General features: G+C 35.9%; 1 protein-coding gene across 1 annotated transcript; it reads left to right on the forward strand.

Moving 5' to 3' along the window:
* The first annotated feature begins 386 nt into the window (after positions 1-386).
* LOC127642466 (riboflavin transporter 2-like) lies at positions 387-4700 on the forward strand. Its single transcript, XM_052125086.1, has 4 exons — positions 387-823; positions 1602-2667; positions 3258-3381; positions 3553-4700. Exons 2-4 carry the CDS (start codon positions 1643-1645, stop codon positions 3760-3762), a joined length of 1359 nt encoding a protein of 452 aa, XP_051981046.1. The 5' UTR covers positions 387-823; positions 1602-1642; the 3' UTR covers positions 3763-4700.
* The last annotated feature ends 19956 nt before the right edge of the window (positions 4701-24656 follow it).

Below are 24656 nucleotides of genomic sequence, written 5' to 3' on the forward strand. Positions count from 1 at the left end.
CAAAGGTGATGTGGAGATTAACTGTCTTCCTGATTAATTACCTTTTCTGTTTGTCCTTGCATGTTAACTGTGATTATTTATTAAAACAGTTGTTTTTGCCATTACTCTGCTTCAATGTGTTCAGGGAAGTAAGATGAAAGGTAAAAGGTAATACATGTTCTTCTGAATAAAAATGATCCACAAATTTCATTGCATTGTTGATGTCACTGACAAACATAAATAACCACAAAACTAAAAGCAACTAAACTATAGAAATGTCAAACTAAACTACACACAAGCTTTTTTTTTTCTTTCTTTTTTTTTTTTTTTTTACAATCATCAGCACTTGTCTCAAGTTACATTTTTACTACACAGTCTTACATAACAGTAACATAGTTAAGCTTTTACTGAGGTTTAGACCAGTTTGTCTGGCATAGGAAAACACAAGAATTGAAAAATGAGTAGTTAAATGTTTGTAGATCCTTAGAGTTGGTTTACATTTTTACATTGCTCACTAATGATGCTCAGTGCTATAGACAAAGACATGATATCCAAGTTGTGCCCCCCATAGTAAGAATATATACTAGTGCATTTTCAATAAATGTGTGATTTATTTATATCTGACTTACACAAGCATTATAATATATTCTCTACAAATTATACTGCATCCAGTTAAATGAGTATCTTTTTTTTCTCTCTCTATAATACATCAACAGACAGGTGATCACTGTTCGCCAAAGTGAGCACACCCACTCAAGCAGGGGATACTGTGTAAGACACTTCTTCTAAGGAGTCATTGTATAGGACTTTGTCTCCATATGATCAGTCTCAGAGCTAAAAGCATGTGAGTACCTTAAGGTTTCATATATAGTATGTGGACATTACTTTTGTCTTTATTTACCTTATTCATTGTTAAATACTGTATTTACTTTTACATTTTCACTATTAAATAATGTTAAGTTATAAATGCATTTGTTAAATATTGCACTCCAGTTTTTATGATTCCAATAGACCCCATAATGCATGGGTTAAATTTAGCATATTTCATTCATATAATAAAATTTTTAGTACTGTATATTTAAACTACAAATGAGTTGATCTCTGTCAATTGCTTGTAACTCTACTGTTATTGGATAAAATTTGGTCTATTTTAGACTCTTGCAAACCCCACTAAAGATGTGTGCTTTGAAACCTGCTTCAAATAAACACAATCTTCCTGACTTTGTTCTTAAAATACTTTGGCACTGCTTCAAAGTGTTAGTTAGACAATGCCCAGCTTGCTACAGATGTTATTGAGTAACTCTGCTTTAGTAAGAGGTTTCTTATCCAGAGTAAAAGGACTCCGATTGCGGGGTTAATCCCCTGGAGCTATCTGGGATTAAATCAAGGACACAGTGGTGTATCCTTGTATTATAATTGCGTCAGAAGGACTTGACTACACCATTTCATGAATTAATGAATGTAAGAACCGATTGAAGAGAAGATGTTCTTCTTTCTAAATCCATTTAGTCATTTGGCCTGTCAGTTCTTATTTGAAGATGAACAATTATTAATTTCAGAAATTATTTTGGTTGCTAATGTTGGGTCTATTGGTTACTAACTATACTCATCTTTTGCTAAAGATATCCAGGTCACGAAATCCCTGATTTAAATCAGCACGGCAATGTCCATCCTCACCCATGTTTTGGCTAGCCTGTTTGGCATGGGCTCTTGGGTCACCATTTGTGGACTTTGGGTGGAGCTGCCTCTAATGGTTCCACAGATACCTGAGGGCTGGTATCTACCATCCTACCTCTCAGTGATCATCCAATTGGCCAACATCAGTCCTCTGTTTGTCACATTAATGCATCGCTTCCACCCAGGAACGCTCAGAGAGACTACTGTCATCTATTTCATTGTGAGTTTCGGGATACTAACCAGCTTCTTCCTGGCTTTTTTCTGGAGTGAGAGGGTTGTGGTACAAGGTGTGGAGCGTAGCGTTCCTCTCCTGCTTTTGACCTTCTTGATCTCCATTGTGGACTGCACCTCATCTGTGACGTTCCTTCCCTTCATGATGCAGCTCAAGGCGGAGTATCTCACCTCATATTACATTGGAGAAGGTCTGAGTGGTCTTATCCCTGCTTTGGTGGCAATGGTTCAGGGTGTAGGTTTCATGGATTGTGTCAATGCATCTCAAATCCTCAGATCCAATGAAACACTTGGAATTCAGTATCTTAATGGGTCTGAAAGAGGCGCCAACAACCTTGTGCCTTACTACCACCCAGCCAACTTTTCAGTTGAGGCCTACTTTTTCTTCCTGACAGCCATGATGGTAGTTTGCTTGGTGGCTTTCTTACTTTTAAACTACCTTCCAGCTGTGACTCGAGAGCGCCCCAATAGCCTGAACAACAAAGCCACTAATAGAAATGGAGAATCTAAAAAGAGTTTTGAACTAAAACCAATGATTTCTTCTCAAAAGGGTCTTCAGAAGCCAAAGAGCAAATTTGGATCAGGGACATACACCTGGCTACAAGTGGTGTACATTTACATAATCCTTGCCTGGGTGAACGCTCTGACCAATACTGTTTTGCCATCAGTGCAGTCATACTCATGTCTACCATATGGAAACCAGGCCTATCATTGGTCTGCCACTATGGCAAATGTTGCTAATCCTGTGGCTTGCTTTATCGCCATGTTTTACCCTTACAGGTGAGTCAGAATGAGATGAAATCTTGAAATTCTTAATGCTGGAAATCCATTATGGTTTACATGCTATGTAACCAATGAGTGGTAGGCGACATGTACTGTGCTGATATGCTAGAGCATTTTAATAATTATTTTATAATTATTATGATATATGCATGCAGATTTTATGAGCTCATATTAAATGATAGACTATATATAAATATATACGTATGTGTACTTTTTAAAAACTTATTTGTTACAATGCAGGGCCATTTAAATGAACAAGTGAAGGCCAAAGTTATAAGAAATAGTGACCAGTTATATACAGTATACTTTCCCTTATACATTCATATACATTTTAGCCTAAAATCATGATGTTGATTAGAAAATGTCTATGGAAATGTTACTGAATGTGCAACTACCTATGTATCGTGGCAAATAATCTGTTTACTTGTTGAACAATATATGAGGATGATGATGGTGGAATAATTATAAATATGCTTTTATACAAATAATGGGAAAGATTGACATAACATTATATTTGCACAAATTTTTACTCTTTATGGCTTAACGCATACTGAATTTTCCCCAATACCTCAATACATTCTCAACAGGTCTTTGGTGCTGATGGGAGTTCTCACATCAGTTGGCTCTGTTATTGGAGTTTACCTTATGGGCATGGCAGTGCTGAGCCCGTGTCCTCTGCTAGTTAATGAGACCTCTGGAGCAGTCCTTATTGTAAGTATATGGAACAATTCCAAATAGTTTTTTTCAGTTTACTTCAAAGAACAGTTACATTTTATCACTTTATTGTTTTTCTAATCACAGAGACAAGGATATATTACCTTAGATTATTAAGTCATTTTTGTCATGTTACATTGCACTCTACTGTAATCTTATGTTTCACAGGCGTTTGCATGGTTCTTTTTTATCTTCACACTATCCCTGGTAAAAGTGGTCATTGCAGTCATCTTACGTGATGAAGGTCACAGTGCCCTCGTGTGGTGTGGAGCAATAGTGCAGTTGGGTTCAATGTTGGGGGCAGTGACTATGTTTCCCTTGGTCAATGTGTATGGCTTTTTCTCTTCAGGGGACTCATGTAACAGTAATTGCCTATGATATATGTGTGCTAGAAGTAATATTACCCAATAATATTACCCTTTAGACTCTAGCGGTAGTATGTAAGGAATATCCCAGGTTCAATACAAGTTAAGCTCAATCAAAAGTATTTGTGGCATAATGTTGATTACCACAACAAATGGGGTCAATCCGTAAACATAAATATACTTATGGCTTCAGAAGTATTGGAACAAGATGTCATTTTAGTGTGATAAAATTGCTTTACTAACCTATTCCGTGTAAAGTTATGTCCCATTTTACAACTTCGTTGCCATGATGATGTAACATCATAAACCCAAAACTACTGTAAAATGTCGATTTAACTTTACAGTTCAAATAATACAATACATTTTAACAGAAGAATGAATGTCAATGCTTTTATAAAATTATAAGTTTCACATCTTTGCCTTTTTAAACCCTCCAAAAATTGGCCCAATTCTCTTTCATTGTAAGTGCCTCACTGTAACCTTGATTTTTCCTTTTTTAAAGAAAATGAGGGACAAGTTGAAATTATTTTAATCAACATTATGCTCTTGTACATATAAATTTACCTTTAAATGTTTTTTAAAATTATGAAATGAAGATGTCACTATGAATTGTGGATCTTGTGTAACATATCGGGGTGTTGTTATTATTATTTTGTCATATGGTAATCTTCAATTAAATGCAAAGACTTTGTTTATTGCACATATCCTGTATTATATGTATACACATGTATATGTAACATAAGTTTTAACATTGTTTTAATGCCAATTCTTTTGTAATCTATGCAGATCCCTTATACTGTATCAGTTAACAATGTTAATGGAAGTGTATGAATTACATTTATCACAATCTAATTAAATGCAAAAAGTAAAGTAACAAAACAATAAATATGGAGGAATAATAAATTGCTTCATGAAATCCCTTTGAAATATTAAAGTAACCTAATCAATTACCAACTCAAAAATGTCTCTGTCAATCCATATATCACTTATTATGTATAAGGTTGATTAGTGGAAGCACAAAGCCGGATACAAAGACCAAAAACCCACAGAGTGGCATAAAGATACACACTGCAATCTCCTCTATTAAGAAAGATATAATCAGAGAGAGGACTGCAGCTGGGGAGTGACATATCACCACAAGGATAAGGATAGTCCGCACAATCTGGAAGGCTTTAACTTTGACAGGATGCATCTCATCTCTCCCTGGACCACAGTCTTTCAGAATCTTCAGGATGTGATAATTGCACCAAACCATTATGAAAATAACTAGAAGGAGGGAGGAGAATATGAGATATTGAGGCACTTGGTCGGAATAGATTATCCAGATGGCAATGGTCAGAGTGATGCATACTGAAGCTACAGAACATACTTCTTTGAATCTCAAGGTCTTGAGATTTTGATACTTCAAAGGAAAAGTAACCGCAATGAATCTCTCAATGCAAATACAGCACAAAAGGAAAGGCTCAGCAAGAGTACAATAGCCCAGTACGAAGTGCCGTATAACATATATAGCATTAAAATCTAAGAAAATACAGATGCCCAAATCTATGAACATTAGAATACATTGCAGGATGTTGACAAACAAGAGGGCCACATTGAGAATGTCAACTGTGTTTGATCGAAGACTGATGTACAGTTGTATTACATGTACCGGACCCCCGAAAATTGTTGCAATGATGTCAAAAATCATGGACATGATTAATGCTGCCGGATAGATGTCACAAGATTCAGTTGCATTTGGAGAAGAAGTGTTCATTTTCATAGATGTCTCTGAAAGAGGTGGACTTTTGTCATCAGTTTGCAATTACTAAAGAGGTATGCAGGTTAATAGATTGGAATGTATCATACAGTGTATTTCCTCTAGGAATAATGTAAGTTTAAAAACTAAAAATATGTAAACTGTCTTGCCACATATCCTTCCCATGCATTATATGTGATATACTCACCGAAACAGCTAATGTCTTTTCTGTGTAGTCCGTTTGAGGTGAGACTGCTTCTTCTAGGTTTATATAAATCAGCCTAACCACAGCATTGCTCAACACAGCATAGCCTTCTTTTCTAAATCAAACCGAGTGGTTTATTAATCCCTGTTTTGTTTGAAACCCAAGGACAGATCAGTTTCATGAGGCCACTGGGCACCAGCAGTTTGGAGGCCCCTCTAATCTATATCATTTGTACATTTGCAATGGTTTCTGGCCCCTGTGCAGTCAAGAGGCCCGGGGCACAGGCCCCATTGCAATTGGCCATTATCTATTTGTGTTTATTTAGCATTACAAATGTATGCTAAATAAAATTAATTACAAATCATCTTACTTTGGTCCTACTTGTCTAATCCTGTTCAACTATTTCATAAGATTAATGCAAAATGTATGTGCTTTATTTTCTCAAGAGTGTGATGCACCAAGTAACAGAAATTTAAAGCTAATTCCAAGAAAATGTCAATAAATTGATTGCCTACCGTACACTCAAAAAAATATTTGAACCTATTTTTACATTTTACATTTCAAAACAAACTTCAATTAAATTGTATTGAGAAGTATTTAACCAAATTAAATGAATACAATTTAAGTTTTATTTATTTAATTTTGTTTAAATTGACTCATTTGATGGAATTCTATTAAATTGAAATGTGTAAATCTTAAAAATAGGCTAGAAGTGTTTATTCATTTATTTACTTATTTATTGGGGGTCATATGCAAAGATACTTATTTCAAGATGAAACGATGACAAATATATATTTTCTACATTAATAAGGATAGAATGAATACATTACAAATATGCATAAATTCACATGACTTAATCTTGTATGCATGTTCTTGGCAATGGATTAAGACATTTCGTGATGGATCATTTACACACAAAGCACAGATGAATGATACACATTGGTTATGGAAATGAGAAAAAAACAAATACTTCATTTGAATAGACAGACATAGCCTTTCTGTCAGTCATCATAGAACATAGCATCAAAAGAGTTTCTTTAGACACTTGCCTTTATATTAAGCTAATCAATTCATTTAAAACATATTAAACATTCTTTAGAAACATACACATTTATCAAGCCAAACGTTTGGTTGACAGAAATTACAATTAAACTGTGTTAAATGACAACATTTAGAACACTTGTGACAACCTACCCCAAAAAATACACTTTTACTGTGAACAAAGATAAACTTTTCTATGGAAATGTACTTTCATTATATACTGTAGTTGACCATGTCTTTCTGTATCAGTGTGGTTTCAAGTTCACTTGATTATCCAACTGTTGTCAGAAAAATACGATGAAACTGGAATTTTGTTTTGAAGCCCACTGAAAAAACACTGCAAGACCATTTGTGCAACTGTGCTCAAAATGACCCAAGATTTTGAATGCCAGAATCATAAAATGACCACTAGAGGGCAATAGAAACTTGGTATTATGTTCTACGTTGAATAGCATAGAATGAATATCATAGATGAACATTTTCAAATCTGTTATTTTAGAAAACAGCATATTACAATCTTTGCTGATAGGCTCTAAAACACGTAATTCTATAAATGTATTTCATTGCGCTGAAAAATCACCATTCAAAAATAATTCGTCAACTGCGTTTTTCTCCTTTTTCCTTTATCACCGATTTCTAATAAACTATATAGAAGAGAATAGTGTGCGCTGAACCTCCATCACTTTGCTTTGATCCAGCAACCCAATAAAGTATCTCATAATAGGGACAGAATATGTTTAGGAGGACAACTTATATATGTTTTAGGATGTGGGGCTTATATTTCTCAGTCTCAGTTTTTAGATTTAAAATAATTGATCGAAACCCAGCTCTTTGTACACGTCAGGATTACTAACTTGGCACAATTATAGGCTACATGACTTTTAAGAGAGTGCTTAAAAGTGCATTCAGTAATTTTTTCCTGATTACAAAAGCTTACTTCCTAAAGACATGAATTGTAATTTTGCAATATTTGAAAGAAATCATAACCATTCACATTGTAATGAAGACTTCGATCTTAGCAGTAACCTTATCAAAGCTTTTTTTTATTCTACATGGAGCAGGTCGGCACATGGGGGCTGCAATGTTAGAATCACATGACCAGCCAAAAACAACTGGCTTTATCTCAGTAACCATCCTGTTATTTCCTGTTATTTGACACTTTCCCTCATTGATTAAAGTAAACATTCTTTTTGGTTTCCTGATCCAGTTCCAGTTGGTGCTGGCATGCTGCAGCAGTCAGTTTGTTTGTAGCTTGCTAGCCTGCTTAGCACTGCTTATTCCTCTATGTTCTTAATTTTATCCTTTGCCATTTTACCATGTGCTTACCATGTGGGATTCACATCGATCTCAAACCCTCACCGATCAAGAACAACCATAACAACAACAACAAAAAACAATTGCAGTAAGTCATGACATCCACTCATGTTATTGCTTACTGCATTTCATGCCACATATTTACTATAGCTTCCCACAGCAGGGCGTTTGGGTGATGTCTCTGTGACATACTCGCTCAGCAAAGCGACACCACTCTCCCGTTCCTGTTAGGGTTTTCAATCGATTCTCACCACTCAGTGATGCAACCACTGAGAATCATGTTGAAAACACCCTTTTTATAGGAGATTCTATTTTAAGGAATGTGGAAATAGAGACTGCAGCCACTATTGTTAAATGCATTTCGGGGGCTGAGGCATCTGACATCAGATAAAATTTACAAGTGATGGCTAATGCTAAACGTAGATTTTCTAAAATTGTTATTCATGTTGGCACTAACAATGTTGGGCTTCACCAGTCAGAGATCACTAGAGATAATATTAAAGAGGTGTGTGAACTTTTTATGTTAGACACTGTAATATGCTCTGGCCCCCTCCATGCTCATCGTGATGATGAGGTTTAAAGTAGATTAGTGCCACTGAATGGCTGGATGTCTGAATGGTGTCTTGAGAATAGCATAGGATTTATGGACAGTTGGAAGAGTTTTTGGGGTAGACCTGACCTGCTAAAGAGAGATGGACTCCATTCCTCTTGGGAAGGTGCCACTCTCCTCTCTAGTAATTTGGCTCATTGTCTTAATAGTGATGGTATTTGAATAACTGGGGCCCAGGTCAGGAACCAGACAAACTGACTAATCCAAATATCTGCTAGCTGCTGTGAGACATCACACAGGTCACATAAACTTTTACAGAGAAATAGTATATTTGAACAATTTCAGTCAGGATTTAGGCCTTATCACCGTACAGAGACTGCACTTATCAGAGTTACAAATTACTTGCTCTTATCATCTGATCGTGGCTGCATTTTTCTTCTAGTGCTTTTAGATCTTAGTGCTGCCTTCATCACCATAGATCACAACATTACAATTTCATAACTACATACAAAGCTTTGAATGGTCTAGCACCGGTCTAGCTCCGTAGTACTTAATTTACCTTCTACCATGCTATATTCATTATGATAGCAAAATGTGGGCCTGTTAATAGTTCCTAGAATACCAAAATCCACAAAAGGAGGTAGATCCTTTTCCTACTTGGCTCCTAAACTATGGGATAGTCTCCCTAACACTGTTCGGGATGCAGACACACGCACTAAGTTTAAGTCTAGACTAAAGACTTATCTATTTAGCCAGGCATGCACCTAATTTATCCATCAACTCACAATTAGCCTGCTTCAGTTAGGTCTGCCGGAACCCTTAATATCTATTATGATCTATAACTCTGCAAAAATATCTATATAAGGCATCTATGCTTATATTATTCTATTTGTTTCCTTGTCTCAACCTCGGGATTCATATACCAAGGTTACCAGAGCCGGCCAGATCCAGCTCCGTTCATGCTTGGTGTCAGACTCTCCTGCTATGTGTCTCTAAGTGATGACGACTAAATGCAGCTGGTGCAAGACAGACATCACTTCAGTCTATTACGAGGGACTTCAGGGGATGAACTGATGCTAACTCCAACCATAAGATATGGGATACTTCATATGTCACTGCCTGAACCTTTTACATTTACATTTACATTTATTCATTTGGCAGACGCTTTTATCCAAAGCTACTTACAAAAGAGGAAACCATAAGTGAATCATCTTAAGGAGACAGTGGTACAAAAGTGCCATATTAAAAAGTTTCACTAGCATCAGAATAGTATACAAAACATATACAAGTGCAAATTTTGTTTAAAAATATTTTTTTTTATGATAGACCTCACCGAAATGAACTGCCGGTTGAACTGCGATGCACCTCACTGATCTCTGCCTGCATCATCTTGGTCTAATGATAGACTACACTCTTAAAATGGATAGACTATCAATTAATTGCCAACAAAAGCCTTCTTCAGCCAACAAGAACAATGACTCTATGCGAACTTCTGCAGTTAATCCAGGATGATTCAAAGACATTAGTCATTAATCTTACAGTTCATACAAAATCTTTATTTAAACTCTGGCCCTAAAAACTTACTTGGTTTATTAATTTTAAACCATGACTTGCACTGCACATAAATAACTAAAATTGGCATTATATTTGTTTTGTTTGGCCAGATTGGAACTGGCCCCCACAGTGAGCCTGGTTTCTCCCAAGGTTATTTTTCTCCATTAACCAACATCTTATGGAGTAAAACTCCTTTGAAATTATGTGTGTTGTGAAAAGTGCAATACAAATAAAAATGAATTTGGCTAACTGTGAATACTAAATTTCTCTGCTACATCCAATCCACTAGGTGTCAGTGTCCAAGTCCAAAGACAAACGTTACTGAATTTACCTTTAAAGGTATAGTTCAGCCCTGCAAAATGATAATTCTGTCAAATCACCTTCATGTTACTCACACAATTTTGTAGAATTTTCACAAAGCTCTTTTCCATAATTGGACAGTTCTAAGTGACCATGGCTGTGAAGCTCCAGAGAGTGAAGGGGGTAAACAACAACAACAACAACAACAACAACAACAACAAAAATAGTATTATGCAAGTTTAAAGAAAACAAATTTAGACAAAAGGTCTAAATCTAATTAGTGATCATATATATACAAATTAAAGGGAAAAACAAGGGCCCACTTGTTTGGAATGACAAGGTGGTAAGCAGATCATAACTAAATGTTCATTTTTGCATGAACTATTCCTTAAAGAGGAAGAGCACAGATGCTTACTTAAGTCCACTCGTTTTCTTGGCCCTCTAACAATCCTCACTCAGCCTACTAATAGAGTGGCTATTTCTGGGCACTGGCTTTGATGATCCACCCCACCCTGATTGTACGTTGTCACCATGGCCGTGTGACTGGGGATTCAAGCCCATGGAAAATATTTGTGTCTGCTTGGCAGGTGTCACAGGGTGCTTGGCTTAAAGCCTGGATAGAACAGCTGCTTCTACTTTAACCCATTAGAGTTCCTACACTGGAAGTTCAGTTCTCTGGTGCACATGGGGAAGAGATCCACATTTTTCACAACACCTTTTCAGACAATACCACTGCATTTTTAATGAGGTGTTGTGACCATGAGATGAAGTTGAAATTTTATCTGAGAAATGGAACATTAGGTCACAGACATATTTAAGTTTGAACAAAAGGCTTGTCACATAAATCATCTCAGTATTTCATGCTCTATTCTATTTAGGAACAATAAGGATCATTTTGAAGTTATTTGTTAATATGCTTGATTGAGTTTGACAAAAATTTTGCAAAACCTGTGGCTATGTCCTTCATTGATTGCCGTCATACTGAATAGCATATCAATGGTGTTTGCAATATTTTAAAGTTTTATTTCACACATACAGTGGGGTTCAAAAGTCTGAGACCACTACTGAAAATGCTTCTATTTAGCGTATTCTAATTGAATACATTTTTGTCCAGAAATGGTGCAGAATCATATATATGCCATGTTAATTTTACCTCATAATTTTCTTCGTTTTACATTTTTCAAAATCCTAAAACATTATTTAAGTTATTTGCAGTTATTACTATGATCATGTTATTTACAGGTTTAAATCTACAGAGCCCTTTAGAGGACAGGGTGGGATTTTCTTTTTAAAATAGTTTTCCTCTCAATAGTTTGCATCCCATCGCAATATGTTTTGTGTTCCCTAGCAATAAATTCACCATGATTTTACTATGGGAATATTGTAGTAACCATGTTTTTTGGCAGAAATAATGGCTTCACTATTGACCTGTTTCTGTGTCATCACTTTTTTCTCGCAGTGGCCATATTTGTGACTATCAGTGGGGGGAAGAAATGGCGCTGAATTGAAATTCATTTGTGAAATTATATCAAGAAAAACATTTTAAAAAAATGCTAGGAATTTTTTTTTTTAAGTCTCAGGAAATGTGTATACAGGTCTGAAGACAGCACAGACTTTCGCGAACATTTAATAATATTTTATCCACAATTCATCTCCATATGCTGACGAGTATGGCAAGCCGATTTGGCTTTTAATGTTCCCAGCGTTACTCGTTTTAATTGCATTTTTACTTTTAGTATTATTTTAATAGCAGAGCTCTGCAACTGGATTTGTACTAGTAAAATCTCCAATTAAAGAGATCTACATTTGATTTTTACAAGTAAGAATTACAATTACAGAGATCTCTGACATTTTACTAGTAAGAATGCAATTGAATTACAGAGCTCTGCAATTGCATTTTTACTAGTAACAATTTTAATTAAAGAGCTCTCCAATTCTATTCTCACTAGTAAAAAATAATTTACATAACTCTCTCATTAAAGTTTTACTAGTAAGAATTCCAGTTATATAGTTCTACAATTAGCATAATAATTGCATTCAAATAGTGTCACCAATTACAAAAAATACCAAATTACACTGTCTATAATAAGAGAAAAGAAATAAAAGAAACTTGGTTATTTTCATACTACAGCCATGGTTAAACTGGCTACTGTAGTTAAACCATGGTTTTACCACAGTAACCATAATTACAAAAAAATTTTTTTTATTACCATAGTGTAATAAATTTACTGTAGTAAATTCATGGTAAATGTATTGCAAGGAAATTGTGAGGACATAAAAATCTTTTCAGAAATGGTTTCCCCCAACCTGTCTTCTAAGGGGCTCAGAATAAATCAGACAGTGAATCCCAGATTTTCAAATGTGGTCTCAGACTTTCGAAATCCACTGATGTTTACACTATACAACTACACACCTCTTAAAGAGCCAACATACCATTAATTTATTGTGCATATTTTTGGTAATGAAATGTAAATGCACTGTAGAAATGTGACAAGCATTGGTAGATTGAATACATATCCTTGAAAGAAAAACAATATCAACAATCCCATTGTTGATACCCTGTGGAAGAATATATCACCTTTGTGAATTAAGTCTGATTGTCAAGAAAGAAAAACAATATGTGATATTTTTTAGATCCCAGTAAAGAAAAATACAAATTAAAGTGCATACATTGCCTAAAAATCTAAAGACAAAGGATACAATGTACAGGGATTTAAACTCCAGTACAAAATCTCATTATATGCTGAGAAACATGCATTATATTTATAATTAGAGTGGATAAAAATACATATAAAAGTATTCCTGCTTATAAAACACTTTAAGGCACAGTGCACAGTGCAGTAAACCACCAGGTCATCAGAGGCAGTTATAGTGAGACATACATATATTCAGCTGTTCATAGGCAGTTCAAGAGAGTGCAGCCTAACTAAAACAATAATCTTGCCTTCAAATTGCTAAAATAATATTGGATGGTTGACAGTGCCAGTCTTTCTCTGGTCACCACTGAAATGGGACAGATCAGGGAATTGCTATACCTCCCTTATGCCTTACGTTTGATTAATTCCAGCTCACTCCAAATAAATAAGCTCTATTCTATTCTATTCTATTCTACAACCCCAATTCCCAAAAAGTTGGGACAGTATGAAAAATGCTAATAAAAACAAAAAGGAGTGATTTGTAAATTATCTTCACCCTTTGCTATATTGAAAGCACTACAACTACACATTATATGATGTTTTACCTTGTGAATTTCATTGTTTTAAATTATTATTTTTATTTTTTTAATTTAAAGTAATTTCAAATCAGACGATTGCAACAATAATGTTGGGACAGTCGAGTGTTTACCACTTTCAAACATCACAATTTCTTCTAAATAACACTTATCAAGCATTTAGGCACTGAAGACACAAGTTTGTTAAGTTTAAAATGTGTCATTTTCACCCATTCATCCATTATGCATGTTTTCAGCTACACAGTTGTATGGGGTCTTCATTGCTGTATTGTGCACTTCATAATGCACCACATATTCTCAATTGGAGATGGTCAGGACTGCAGGCAGGCCAATATAGCACCCACACTCTCTGCTTATAAAATTATGGGATGTCCCTGGAAAAGACGGTGCTGAATGGCAGTATATGCTGCTCCAAAATTTGTACATATCTGCATTAATGCTGCCCTCACAGATGTGCTAGTTACCCATGCCATGGGCACTGATACACCCCTGGCCCGTACGGACACTGGCTTTTGGACCAAAAAAACACAGTTCCAGTGTTCTGCTTTCCTTCTAAGTTGAGACCGAGCCCAGAGAAGTCAGCAGCGCTGATGATGCGTTGATGTAGGGCTTCTGCTTTGCATAGTAAAGTCTTAACTTGCATCTGTGGATGCAGCGTTGTGTTGGTGATGACTAACAAATGTTACTAAAGTAATCCCAAGCCCATGTTCATGATATCCATTACAGATGAATGACTGACCTTTACGCACTGAGATTTGACCAGATTCCATGAATCTTTTAACTATATTGTGAACTGTAGAGTGTGAAATGCCCCAAATCCTTCCAATTTGTCTTTGGGGAACATTGTTCTCAAAGTGCTGGATTATTTTCTGAAGCATCTGTTGGCAAATTGACAAGTCTCGAATGATCCTTGCTCTTGAAGAACTAGGTTGTTTTTGGAGGCTCCTTATTTACTATGACACGATTGCCTCACCTGTTCTCCTGTTTCACATTGCATTGTTATTTTAACTCTTCAAATTGTAATTTGTCTTAAATTGCCCCTCTCAACTTTTTTGAAGCATGTTGCAATCATTTCATTTTATATTACTGTACATAAAAAAAACACACCAAGACATTCACAAGGTAAAACATCATATAATGTGTAGTTGTAGTATTTTCAATTTAGCAAAGGGTGAATATAAATTACAAATCACTACTTTTGTTTTTATTAGCATTTCCCAATTTTTGGGGGAATTGGGGTTGTATTTAAATTCTATTCAAATTTCCAGTTAACAAGCAATCTTACCTGATATTTAAAAAAAAAAACTATAAACATTGGAATGACTATTCAGACATAAGTAAGAATAAGTAAGGACAGACAACTGCTGTCAAACAACAAACAACACGACAATTCTGCATTAGATTAAGGCAAATCAATAAGGCCTCTTTGGATTACAATCAGGTCAAGGCTTCTAAATTCAAGGCAATCAGTTGTCAATGTTTTTTTTTCTTCACGATGAACATTTAACCACACTAATCTGTGCCATTGGAAGATAATATACAAAACATATAGACAAAACAATGTGTTGAGACATGCACATCTGCATTCACACACACATGCATCCAAAACAAAATATGGTTATTATTTAGAATTGTGCATGTCACATCTGTTTTTGGACTGCAAAGTTACTGATTTGTGATCCAGACTTTATAGTTTATCTTGAACGTTCTCAACAGATCTTCTTTTTAGAAAAAGGCATGGTGGTGTACAAAAGAGGGTCAAACTGCACTTATATGGTAATAATTTAAAAAGATACACTGAGTACAAGAAAGTAAATAGGAAAGAAAGAGGGAGACGATTTGGTCCACATCAACACACACTCTGTCTTGGCAGGACATGCTGATCAATTTTAAAGCGAAGTGCACTTGTTTTCTGTGTTTGTTTTCAGTCCCCCATGGAAATAAAACAACGAAAGTTCAGTCAGTTCTGAAGTCCACATGTAAAATGAATCTTGAGTACACAAAGTTTGTTTGAAAATCTGTGTTAACAGAGCCAGATCTTGCTTATTTGGATCTTCTATAAGAAATGTAGTATGCTGAAGAGTTCATGATTGCTGTGGTCTTCTCAGAGGGACCCTCCACTGCTATGCATGGCTGTGCACCGAGATGCTGGAGAGATCGTTCCTGATGATTTCATTAACTGTGAAAAGAATTGGAAATCATGTTACTTATGGACAATACACCAGAACAAAGAATTAATTTGCAGAAAAATTTATCAACACACCAAGGTTTTGCTAAACACACTTTTACAAAATGCTGTTCATTCACCCTGATAGCATGTGTACATCACACAGACATCTATTTATTGTGTGTGTTTTTATTTGGATGATGTCATTTTTAGAGCATTTGCTCATCTGCATATGAAGCAAAAAAAATCCCTGTATTATTGCAAATGGCAATATATGCAAAACACATATTTGAAATAAACACTCACCGGCCCCTTTATTAAGTACACCTGTACATCTATTCATGTCATTATCTAATCAGCCATTCCTGTGGCAGCAGTGTAATATATAAAATCATTCATATATGGGTCAGGCGCTTCAGTTGATGTTCATATCAACCATCAGAATTGGGAAATAAATTAGATCTCAGTGATTTCGACAGTGGCATGATTGTTGGTGCCAGACGTGCTGGTTTGAGTATTTCTGTAACTGCTAATCTCCTGATATTTCCATGCACAACAGTCTCTAGAATTTACTCAGAATGGCGCCAAAAACAAAAAACAAAAAACAACCAGTGAGCGGCAGTTCTGTGGATGAAAATGCCTTGCTGATGTGAGAGGTCAATGCGAGACTGGTTCGAGCTTACAGAAAGTTTACGGTAACTCAGATAAACACTCTGTACAATTGTAGTTATCAGAATAGCATCTCAGAATGCACAACATGTTGAACCTTGAGGTGGATGGGCTACAACATTAGAAGACCACGTTGGGTTCCCTTCTGTCAGCCAAGAACAGAAAAATTAGGCTGCAGAGGACCTTCCATTTGTGTACCTCAGCAGAAATCCAGATTTGTCAGACCAGGCGATGTTTTTCCAGTCATCTACTGTCCAATTTTGGTGAGCCTGTGCCCACTGCAGCATCAGTTTCCTGTTCTAAGCTGACAGTAGTGGTACCCGGAAGGGTTCTCTGCTGCCGTTGCCCATCCGCCTCAATGTTCGAAGTGTTGTACTTTCAGAAATGCCTTTCTGCATAGCACTGTTGTAAATCGTGTTTATTTGGGTTACTGTCACCTTCCTGTCAGCTTGGACCAGTCTGGCCATACTCCACTGTCCTTTGTCATTAACAAGCATTTTTCATCCACAGAGCTGCAGCTCACTGGATGTTTTTTGTTTTTCGCACCAATGTCTTTACACTATAGAGACTGTGTGTGAAAATCCCAGGAGATCAGCAGTTACAGAAATAATCAAACCAGACCGTATGGCACAACAATCATGCCACAGTCAAAATCACTGAGATTTTTTCCACATTCTGATGGTTGATGTGAACATGAACTGAAGATCCTGACCCAAATCTGCATGATTTTATACATTACACTGCTGCCACATGATTGGATAATCACATGAATAAGTAGATATACAGGTGTACCTAATAAAGTGGTCAGTGAAGGTATATGTTCAATAAGGTTTTCACTGAAAGAAAAAGTCACATACTTCAACATATTTGCAACATGTATTTCAAAATAAAAATACCACAAAAAATTGTCATTTTCATATAACATTTCTTTTCTCAAATACTAGTGAGATTTGAATATGTACATAAATACAAAATAATTGGAATTACGCAATTCATATTTATTACCTACAACAGTAATCTATTAGCACATGGAAATTGAGAGGGGGAAATAACCTCCTTCACCATCCCACTCTTCACCACTACCAATGAAAAGCTGCAAACAATTGTGGCAAATCGCAAGCTCATATGCATGTGAAAAAAGAATTTGTGGAAAATTTGTAGCAAGTTTGCGGCTAATTTGTCTAACCTCTAGATTTTTGGAAAGGGCATGTATTAAGAAAGTAAATTGGGCCTAAAACTGACTTTAAATAAAAGGTGGACAGTAATGAAATACATTTACTCAAGTACTGTACTTAAGTACACTTTTTTAGTATCTGTACTTTACTTTATAATTTTTTCTGGAAACTTGTGACTTTACCTTCACTACATTTGAAAGACAAATATCGTACTTTTCACACCACTACATTTCTATCAAGGTCCTCGAGTAGAAAGTCGTTACTATGTAGCAGCTTTTAAAATCAGTGGATGATTTTATTTTTATTTTCTAAAACGTGATTGTTTTTTTGCAGGTGACAAAAAGCCTACCGATAATCACTCTTGTAGGGTCACGTTTTGTGAAGTTCAATGATTTCCCAGCATTTTTTGAACACTGAGTGCACCCATGACCATACTTAGAAAATATTATCCAGTTTTCTGAAAATGTTAAAGATTAGATTTGTTTTAAATGTTTGCTAAAACGAACCATATCACAGCCTTCAAAAACTCGCCGTCCAACCTGCAGAAGCATATTGAGGTATGTAAACTCTTAATTCCTTGTGAAAGCTTGAATTTATCTGTGCTTTAGAGCTAAAGTTTCAGTATGAAGTATAATTATAAAAAAATATTTTTTTATGGACTGGCCCACCAAGTTGCCAAAACCTTGTGGATACACCGCTAACGCATAGGTAAGGTTCGACAATTATGTTAGTTAGCATGCAAAAGTGTGATTTCAAATGTAAATGAGCTTAAGAGTTAAATAAATTAATCTCTTTTAACTTTTATAGTTTTCTTTTTTGTTGTTGTTTTTACCTTGCATAATTACTATAGTTATGTTTAGAGCTGCACGATTAAATCATAAAAAGATCACAATCTCAATTCAATCACCCACATGATCTCTTTACTAAATGATAACGATTCGACTGTCAATTAAACCTTTGACAAAAATCATACCGGAACATTAAAATCTGCGTTGGTGCTGCCGCTGACCCAGAGAGAGCTGTTATCATGTATAGGTATGAAACCGCTTCAGTCTTTTCTAGTCCTGGACTTAAAGCCAAAATGTGTGATCATGTCTGTATTCACAGCAATCTCACTGTCCACTTGATTCAAATGTGGATGAATGTATACACCTAGATGTGTGTACACTGCCAGAGCTGTGTGAGAACACTACCATGCTGCTTTTGTGGGGGTGGGTAGGAGTGTTAAATAAGAAAATGAAGATTTTTCTTCTGAAATCTGAAGATGTTTCATTTCTATAGGTTTTATAACATTCTAAAAGCTCTTTATTCCGAAGATACTACAAGCTAATCAGTGTATTCAGTAGGTCGCTTCAGAGGCATAAGGTATTGTAAGAATTACATACAACAATGCAACAACAATAAAACAATGCGTTGACATAGAAAAAGAAATGTACTTTTGATACTTAAGTACTTTTAAAACTAAGTACTTCTGCACTTTTACTTAAGTAAAAATCTGTCAACTTTCACTTGTAATGGAGTAATATTTGACCAGTAGTATCTGTAATTTCACACAAGTAATGACGTTGTTTACTTTGTCCATCTCTGAATAAAAGTTATTAAAATCTCTCTAGGTGGCTTCTTTGAGATTGAGAGACAGAAAGATTAGATGATTTCATGCCCTCTTACAGGGACACTTGCCACTCCAGTCCTCAGCTATCTTCCTGCCCTCTATCTTTCATTGAGTTTTCCCACACACAAAGACCGTGGCTCTTTCAATCAACTGTGTTTGTTGGCCAGAGCATGGGAAGTGACTGTGCATGGCTTCAGGCTACAAAACAGCCTTGCACTCACTCGCTGTTTGATAGCAGGGAAAACCAGATGAGACAGCCTCTTAGAGTTAGCATGCTAGCATACTAGCAGCATACATATTATCTTACAGGCAGCCCAAAGGGAGAATTGTATAACCAACGCACGCCACATTACTTTTAGTTTTCAAGCCTTCAACAGTTATTAAATAAACATTTGACACTAGGCTTGATGATTTTTGAGGGGAAAATAATTTGCTTTTGCATTTCTTAACCTCTGCTATCCGTTCAAACCTCTGAGGCCCGTAGATAGGCAACAGTATCAGTTGTTCTATCCGTTTCAAAACAGCACATTCCTCTTCCCTTATGATCGACACAGACCACTTCAGTTGGCCCTTGAATTCTTTAGCATGGACGTAACCACCTGCAGGAAGCATTTGATAACTATTAGACAAGGTGCATGTGTTTTTCTCATTTGGCGTAGGGAATACCGTCCTTAAAGCAGCTGAATCTAAATCTTTCCAAAAGTCCAGTCTTTCAAAAGGCATAACAATTCTAAAACTTTAAAACTGAAGTGTGTAATTTTAGATTATATTAAACATATTGTCCTATCCCAGCTTCAGATGAAGAGGCAATTATAAGTAAGCCATTTGTAGATTGGTTTCCCCACAAAGTGTAAACACTGTGGCTCTTCGTTGCTTTTCTATATTACTCTGTTTGTTTGAGAATGCCCATCAGCTCAACATAGGAGCACTGGCTCAACCAATGGCGTTAGTTTGGGGTGGGAAAATCTGTTTGTCTGACAAATGTCATACAGTGTTTGGGAAACTTTTTTTTTAAGAAAAACAATTGCTTACGAAATTGCTATACCCTAACGTTTTTACAAAACAAATGGCAATCCATACATGAATATGATTTAGTAAAATATACTTTATGCCCTGTGTGTTGTACCCTCATTGACGCTTGAAAATTACTTTTAAGTTTGAAAATCCAACAATCTAAAGGCTGTGACCCAGAGAGAGAGAGAAATATTGAGAAAGCATACGTGAAATGGAGGCTGTATATTTCGTCCCCTGAAGAGTTGCTCTTGGCCAAGTCCAGGAAGCCTGCTGAGTAATGCCCTTCAAATGAACCATGGCCTTCATGCTCCCACTACACAACTACCTAAGGGACTGAAAGTCCGGAATGCTGACGTCCCCTCTAAACAATGAAGCCGAATCTGTCTTTTATCTTCTCGTGAGGTGCGGCAGACCCACCCTACCTGACCAAGGCTTCTTCCCAGGCTCCTGGTTTGTCTTTACCACATTCATACTCAGTTCTCCCAACTAACAATGGAATCATTCACCAAAAATTAAGAGAGCTATGACTTTGAAACACCTTAGAATGTCAATAACTTGTCTTAGCAAACTAGGGAACAGTCAGCCAGCATAATCTGACATTTATGTGAACTCACTGTTTTAATATGTTTACATATTAAACTTATACGCTTAACATAGATTGCAATGCTTTACATACTATGCACTCTTACAGAGATACCTTGCGACATACATGTGTTATTGGGTCGATGGCATCACTAAAAAACATATGAAATATTTAAAGTCAAAATATTCCTGTGGCTCAATTGGTACAGCATGGCACAAGCAACGGCAAGGACATGAGTTTGACTCTCAGGGAATGCACTAAATGACAAAATGTAAAATAATTAACTCTAATATATCTAAAGGCATTAACATTGGAAGGATATTTTTCACAGCTTCATAAAAATCTAAATCCATAAGGATTTCATATTCCCTTGGGCATAAGCCCATATGATATGCTACAGCCAGTAGCTTCCTGATTGAGTAGCACTAATATATGAACAGGAAATGAATGAATGAGATGGTTGAATTATAGGGCGAAAATTGCACATGAACATGCCACACAAACACCAGTCCATGCTGAAACAATTAGGAACCTTTGACAGTTGGGAGTAAATTACAGCGATATGTCTTCATGAAAAATTTGGCAAGCGCTGACAACTACCATGGGAGTTTGGACATTAAACTTCAGGTCTCTTGAATCACTAGGTTCCGAACTGTCAAAACAGAAGGGTTCAGGATGAAATACCTGTACGACTGCCTCCATGCAATACAATTTTATACACATAATTTATGCTTAACAGGAGGTTAGCAAAAGCATCTTTTAGATATTGAAAACTACTGAATGGTGGTGAAGGGTTAGGAGAAAAGGTCTGAGACTCTTCATGGGAAATATATCTTTATACTGTATTCTCATTTCAAGTTTAGTGGTCTGACAAACTGTTGAGTTTTGGTAAATGTTCTGGTTCCTTTTTATATAAATTAATTTGGGTTTATGTTGGGTTTGTAAGAGAGTTTTGGAGTTTTGGAGCAATCTTGCTACAAAATATTTGATATATACAAATACATAAGTAGTTTGAGAGTGTAGGGAGACAGACATGAATGTTACAAAAATATATAAATACAAATTCTCCTATGGAAAAAAATATTCAGGGTTCTAAAAATATTTCAGAACCGTTCAGGTCGGTTCAGGTCACAGGGACTCATTAACGGGTCATGGTTCGGGGGTCAGCTTAATACCTGTGCAGACCTTTACAACAGGTGGCAACAATAAAACCACATAATGTGTATAGTCATGCTAGATCAGATGTTATACAATTCTTGTCAGTTCCAGTTCTTGTCCTGGATGCTGATTGGTCAATTCAGTGTTCCATCCGTGATAAAATACACAACCATATCACTGTGCAACACACAATAAAAAAGCATATGAGGCTGTGCTATATTGTTAATATAGCCTTGTCTCGGCTGTAAGTTGTGCTTAATTTACGCACTGAAGCCTCAAATATATGATTCATTTATTCTGCGGGTGAAAGCTTCCAATTACAAGCTTCCAATTACTCCAATGGTAAAATCTTCCAATTACCATTGGTAATTGGTAATTACCAATTACTATAAAGCAAGCAATATTCAGCTAGTCATGTGATCTCAACATGGCAGCACTCAGAATGTGCACCCAGCTTCATTTACATAGAATGAAGCAGCCTTTTCTCTAAGACTGATATGACTAGTCTTCATTTCATCTCATGAGAATACATTATATTTAAACACATTTTCTAAAAATACTTTTCTATTATTGCCATTACTTTTTCTAAAAGTTTAGCAATCAGCAAAAAACTACAGAGTGCACCTTTAACCAATGGGACACAGATAAGATTATAGGGATAGTATAACTGCATGAGATCTAATTAGCTTAGACTCTCAGCTTTCAACATTTGCCACGTGTTATATGTCTGACTCTGTTCATAGTTCCCTTGAGGTTTCACTTTACGGTGAACTGATCATTTTTTCAGATGATCTCCCAATACCATTTGCACCGTGCGCCTCATCGGCCTGAATAATAAAAGCACGCAGATCTCTAAACAACTCATCTTTAAAAAAGCAAACCACAGAGGAGAGTGCAAAGTGAAACATGAAATTTCTGAAGCAATCAAGATATTTATGTTGAGCAGGAGTTATTCCAGGGATACTGTTATTTTGGGCCAAGATGAACACTTGCATTTCAAAGGGTTTCATCTTGTGTGGAGTACTTATGGTAAATAAAGACAGCCTCAGTAGGTGTTGACACATACGCTAACATCTTGAAAAGACCAAGGAAACTTTGATTGTTTTCAAAGTCACTGTTGGTCAACAATTTTGGTTTGGGGTTTTGGCTGAGAATAGCAGCTGGTGAGTCATGCATTGATTGTGACTCATATACACAGTTGACTTAAAAAGAAAACTGTTGGTAGTTACCATATAAATGTCATTTTGCTGCTACAGTTCATATGAGGAGTCTAATGAAAGGATTCAGGGGTGATAAATGACTGGATCCAGAGTAATAGTTGTAATATAAGATGGCAACTTAAAAGACACTGCTTAGAGCTTCATACTAAACTCAGAAATGTAATTTGACTTCAGCTTTGGCTGTGTTTGAGTTGACAAAGAGAACCCAATAGCTGCTCTTTACATCGAACTTAACTCAATAGGGTCATCGTGACTCAAGTGGTATTGTGGCACGTGACTAATGTTTTCGAGTGAATATGATGCATGAATGTAGTTTATAGAGTCCATGAGTTATCCAGCTAGGTTTTTATTAATGCTCAGCATGGAAAATCTATGGCCAGTTGAACAACAAATTAAAAGCTTAACAACATTGAAAACAAAACTATTCAAAGACAGAAACAATTCAGATCAGCCCTAAGGAAGGAGCACATGAGTCATGCCGCCCGGCGTCCATTCCATGTTCCTTTCCATTCTGATTCCGACATTTAAATAAAATGTCCGGAATACTTCCTGATTTTATCCACTGACCAATATTAATCTACATCTCTGTGTATTACTGTTTCCATGGCACCAATTAGCAAAAACATTGGCTCTCCCTAAAGCTCAGTATGACTTTTAAATATCTTCCTATGACCCAATTAAGAAAATACCTTCCCTGATAGAAAAAGCAGCATGAGATGATGTTCTGGTGTCCCCAACATGTTTCTTAACTTGTTTGACCAGCAAGGTTAACCAGCTTCACCAGAAAAGCCATGCATACATCAGTCAAGACCAGCATGCGAATTTATGCTGGTCTAAGCTGGGGTCGGGGTCTTAAGATGAAAATTTTTCTTAATTACCATTTTCCACCATTTTTAACTTAAGAAAAAGTTAAGAATATTAAATTGTTCCTTCTTTGGTCTTGTGGGTCATTTTGACCCATATTTAAAATTGTTCTATATGGGTGCAAATGCTCTGCAAGGGTTAAGAAAAACTAAAGATTAAAATTCTCGACAAGAAAAATTATTATCTTAAAATTAGGATAACCTCACAGTTGTCTTAAATCCCAAAAGGTAAAATGTTTAATGAATTTACTATGTTAATATGTTTACCTATGTTCTCTCTCTCTCTGTGATCTTTACAGTCCATATAAACATAATAATTATATCATTACAAAACTGAGACTGTCCATTTTAATTTAGTGCTAAAACTATGAAGGCTAATTTCATTAAACTAGCATATCTCCTACACAAAAAGATTAACAGATAGATACATTTATCGTTACGATTGACCTGTGTTAAAGTATTGAATTTGTTGTATTAGACAAGGCAATTTCATGAGCATGCTAGTATAATCA

The sequence above is a fragment of the Xyrauchen texanus genome, unplaced genomic scaffold, assembly GCF_025860055.1.
Source record: "Xyrauchen texanus isolate HMW12.3.18 unplaced genomic scaffold, RBS_HiC_50CHRs HiC_scaffold_633, whole genome shotgun sequence".
NCBI lineage: Eukaryota > Metazoa > Chordata > Actinopteri > Cypriniformes > Catostomidae > Xyrauchen > Xyrauchen texanus.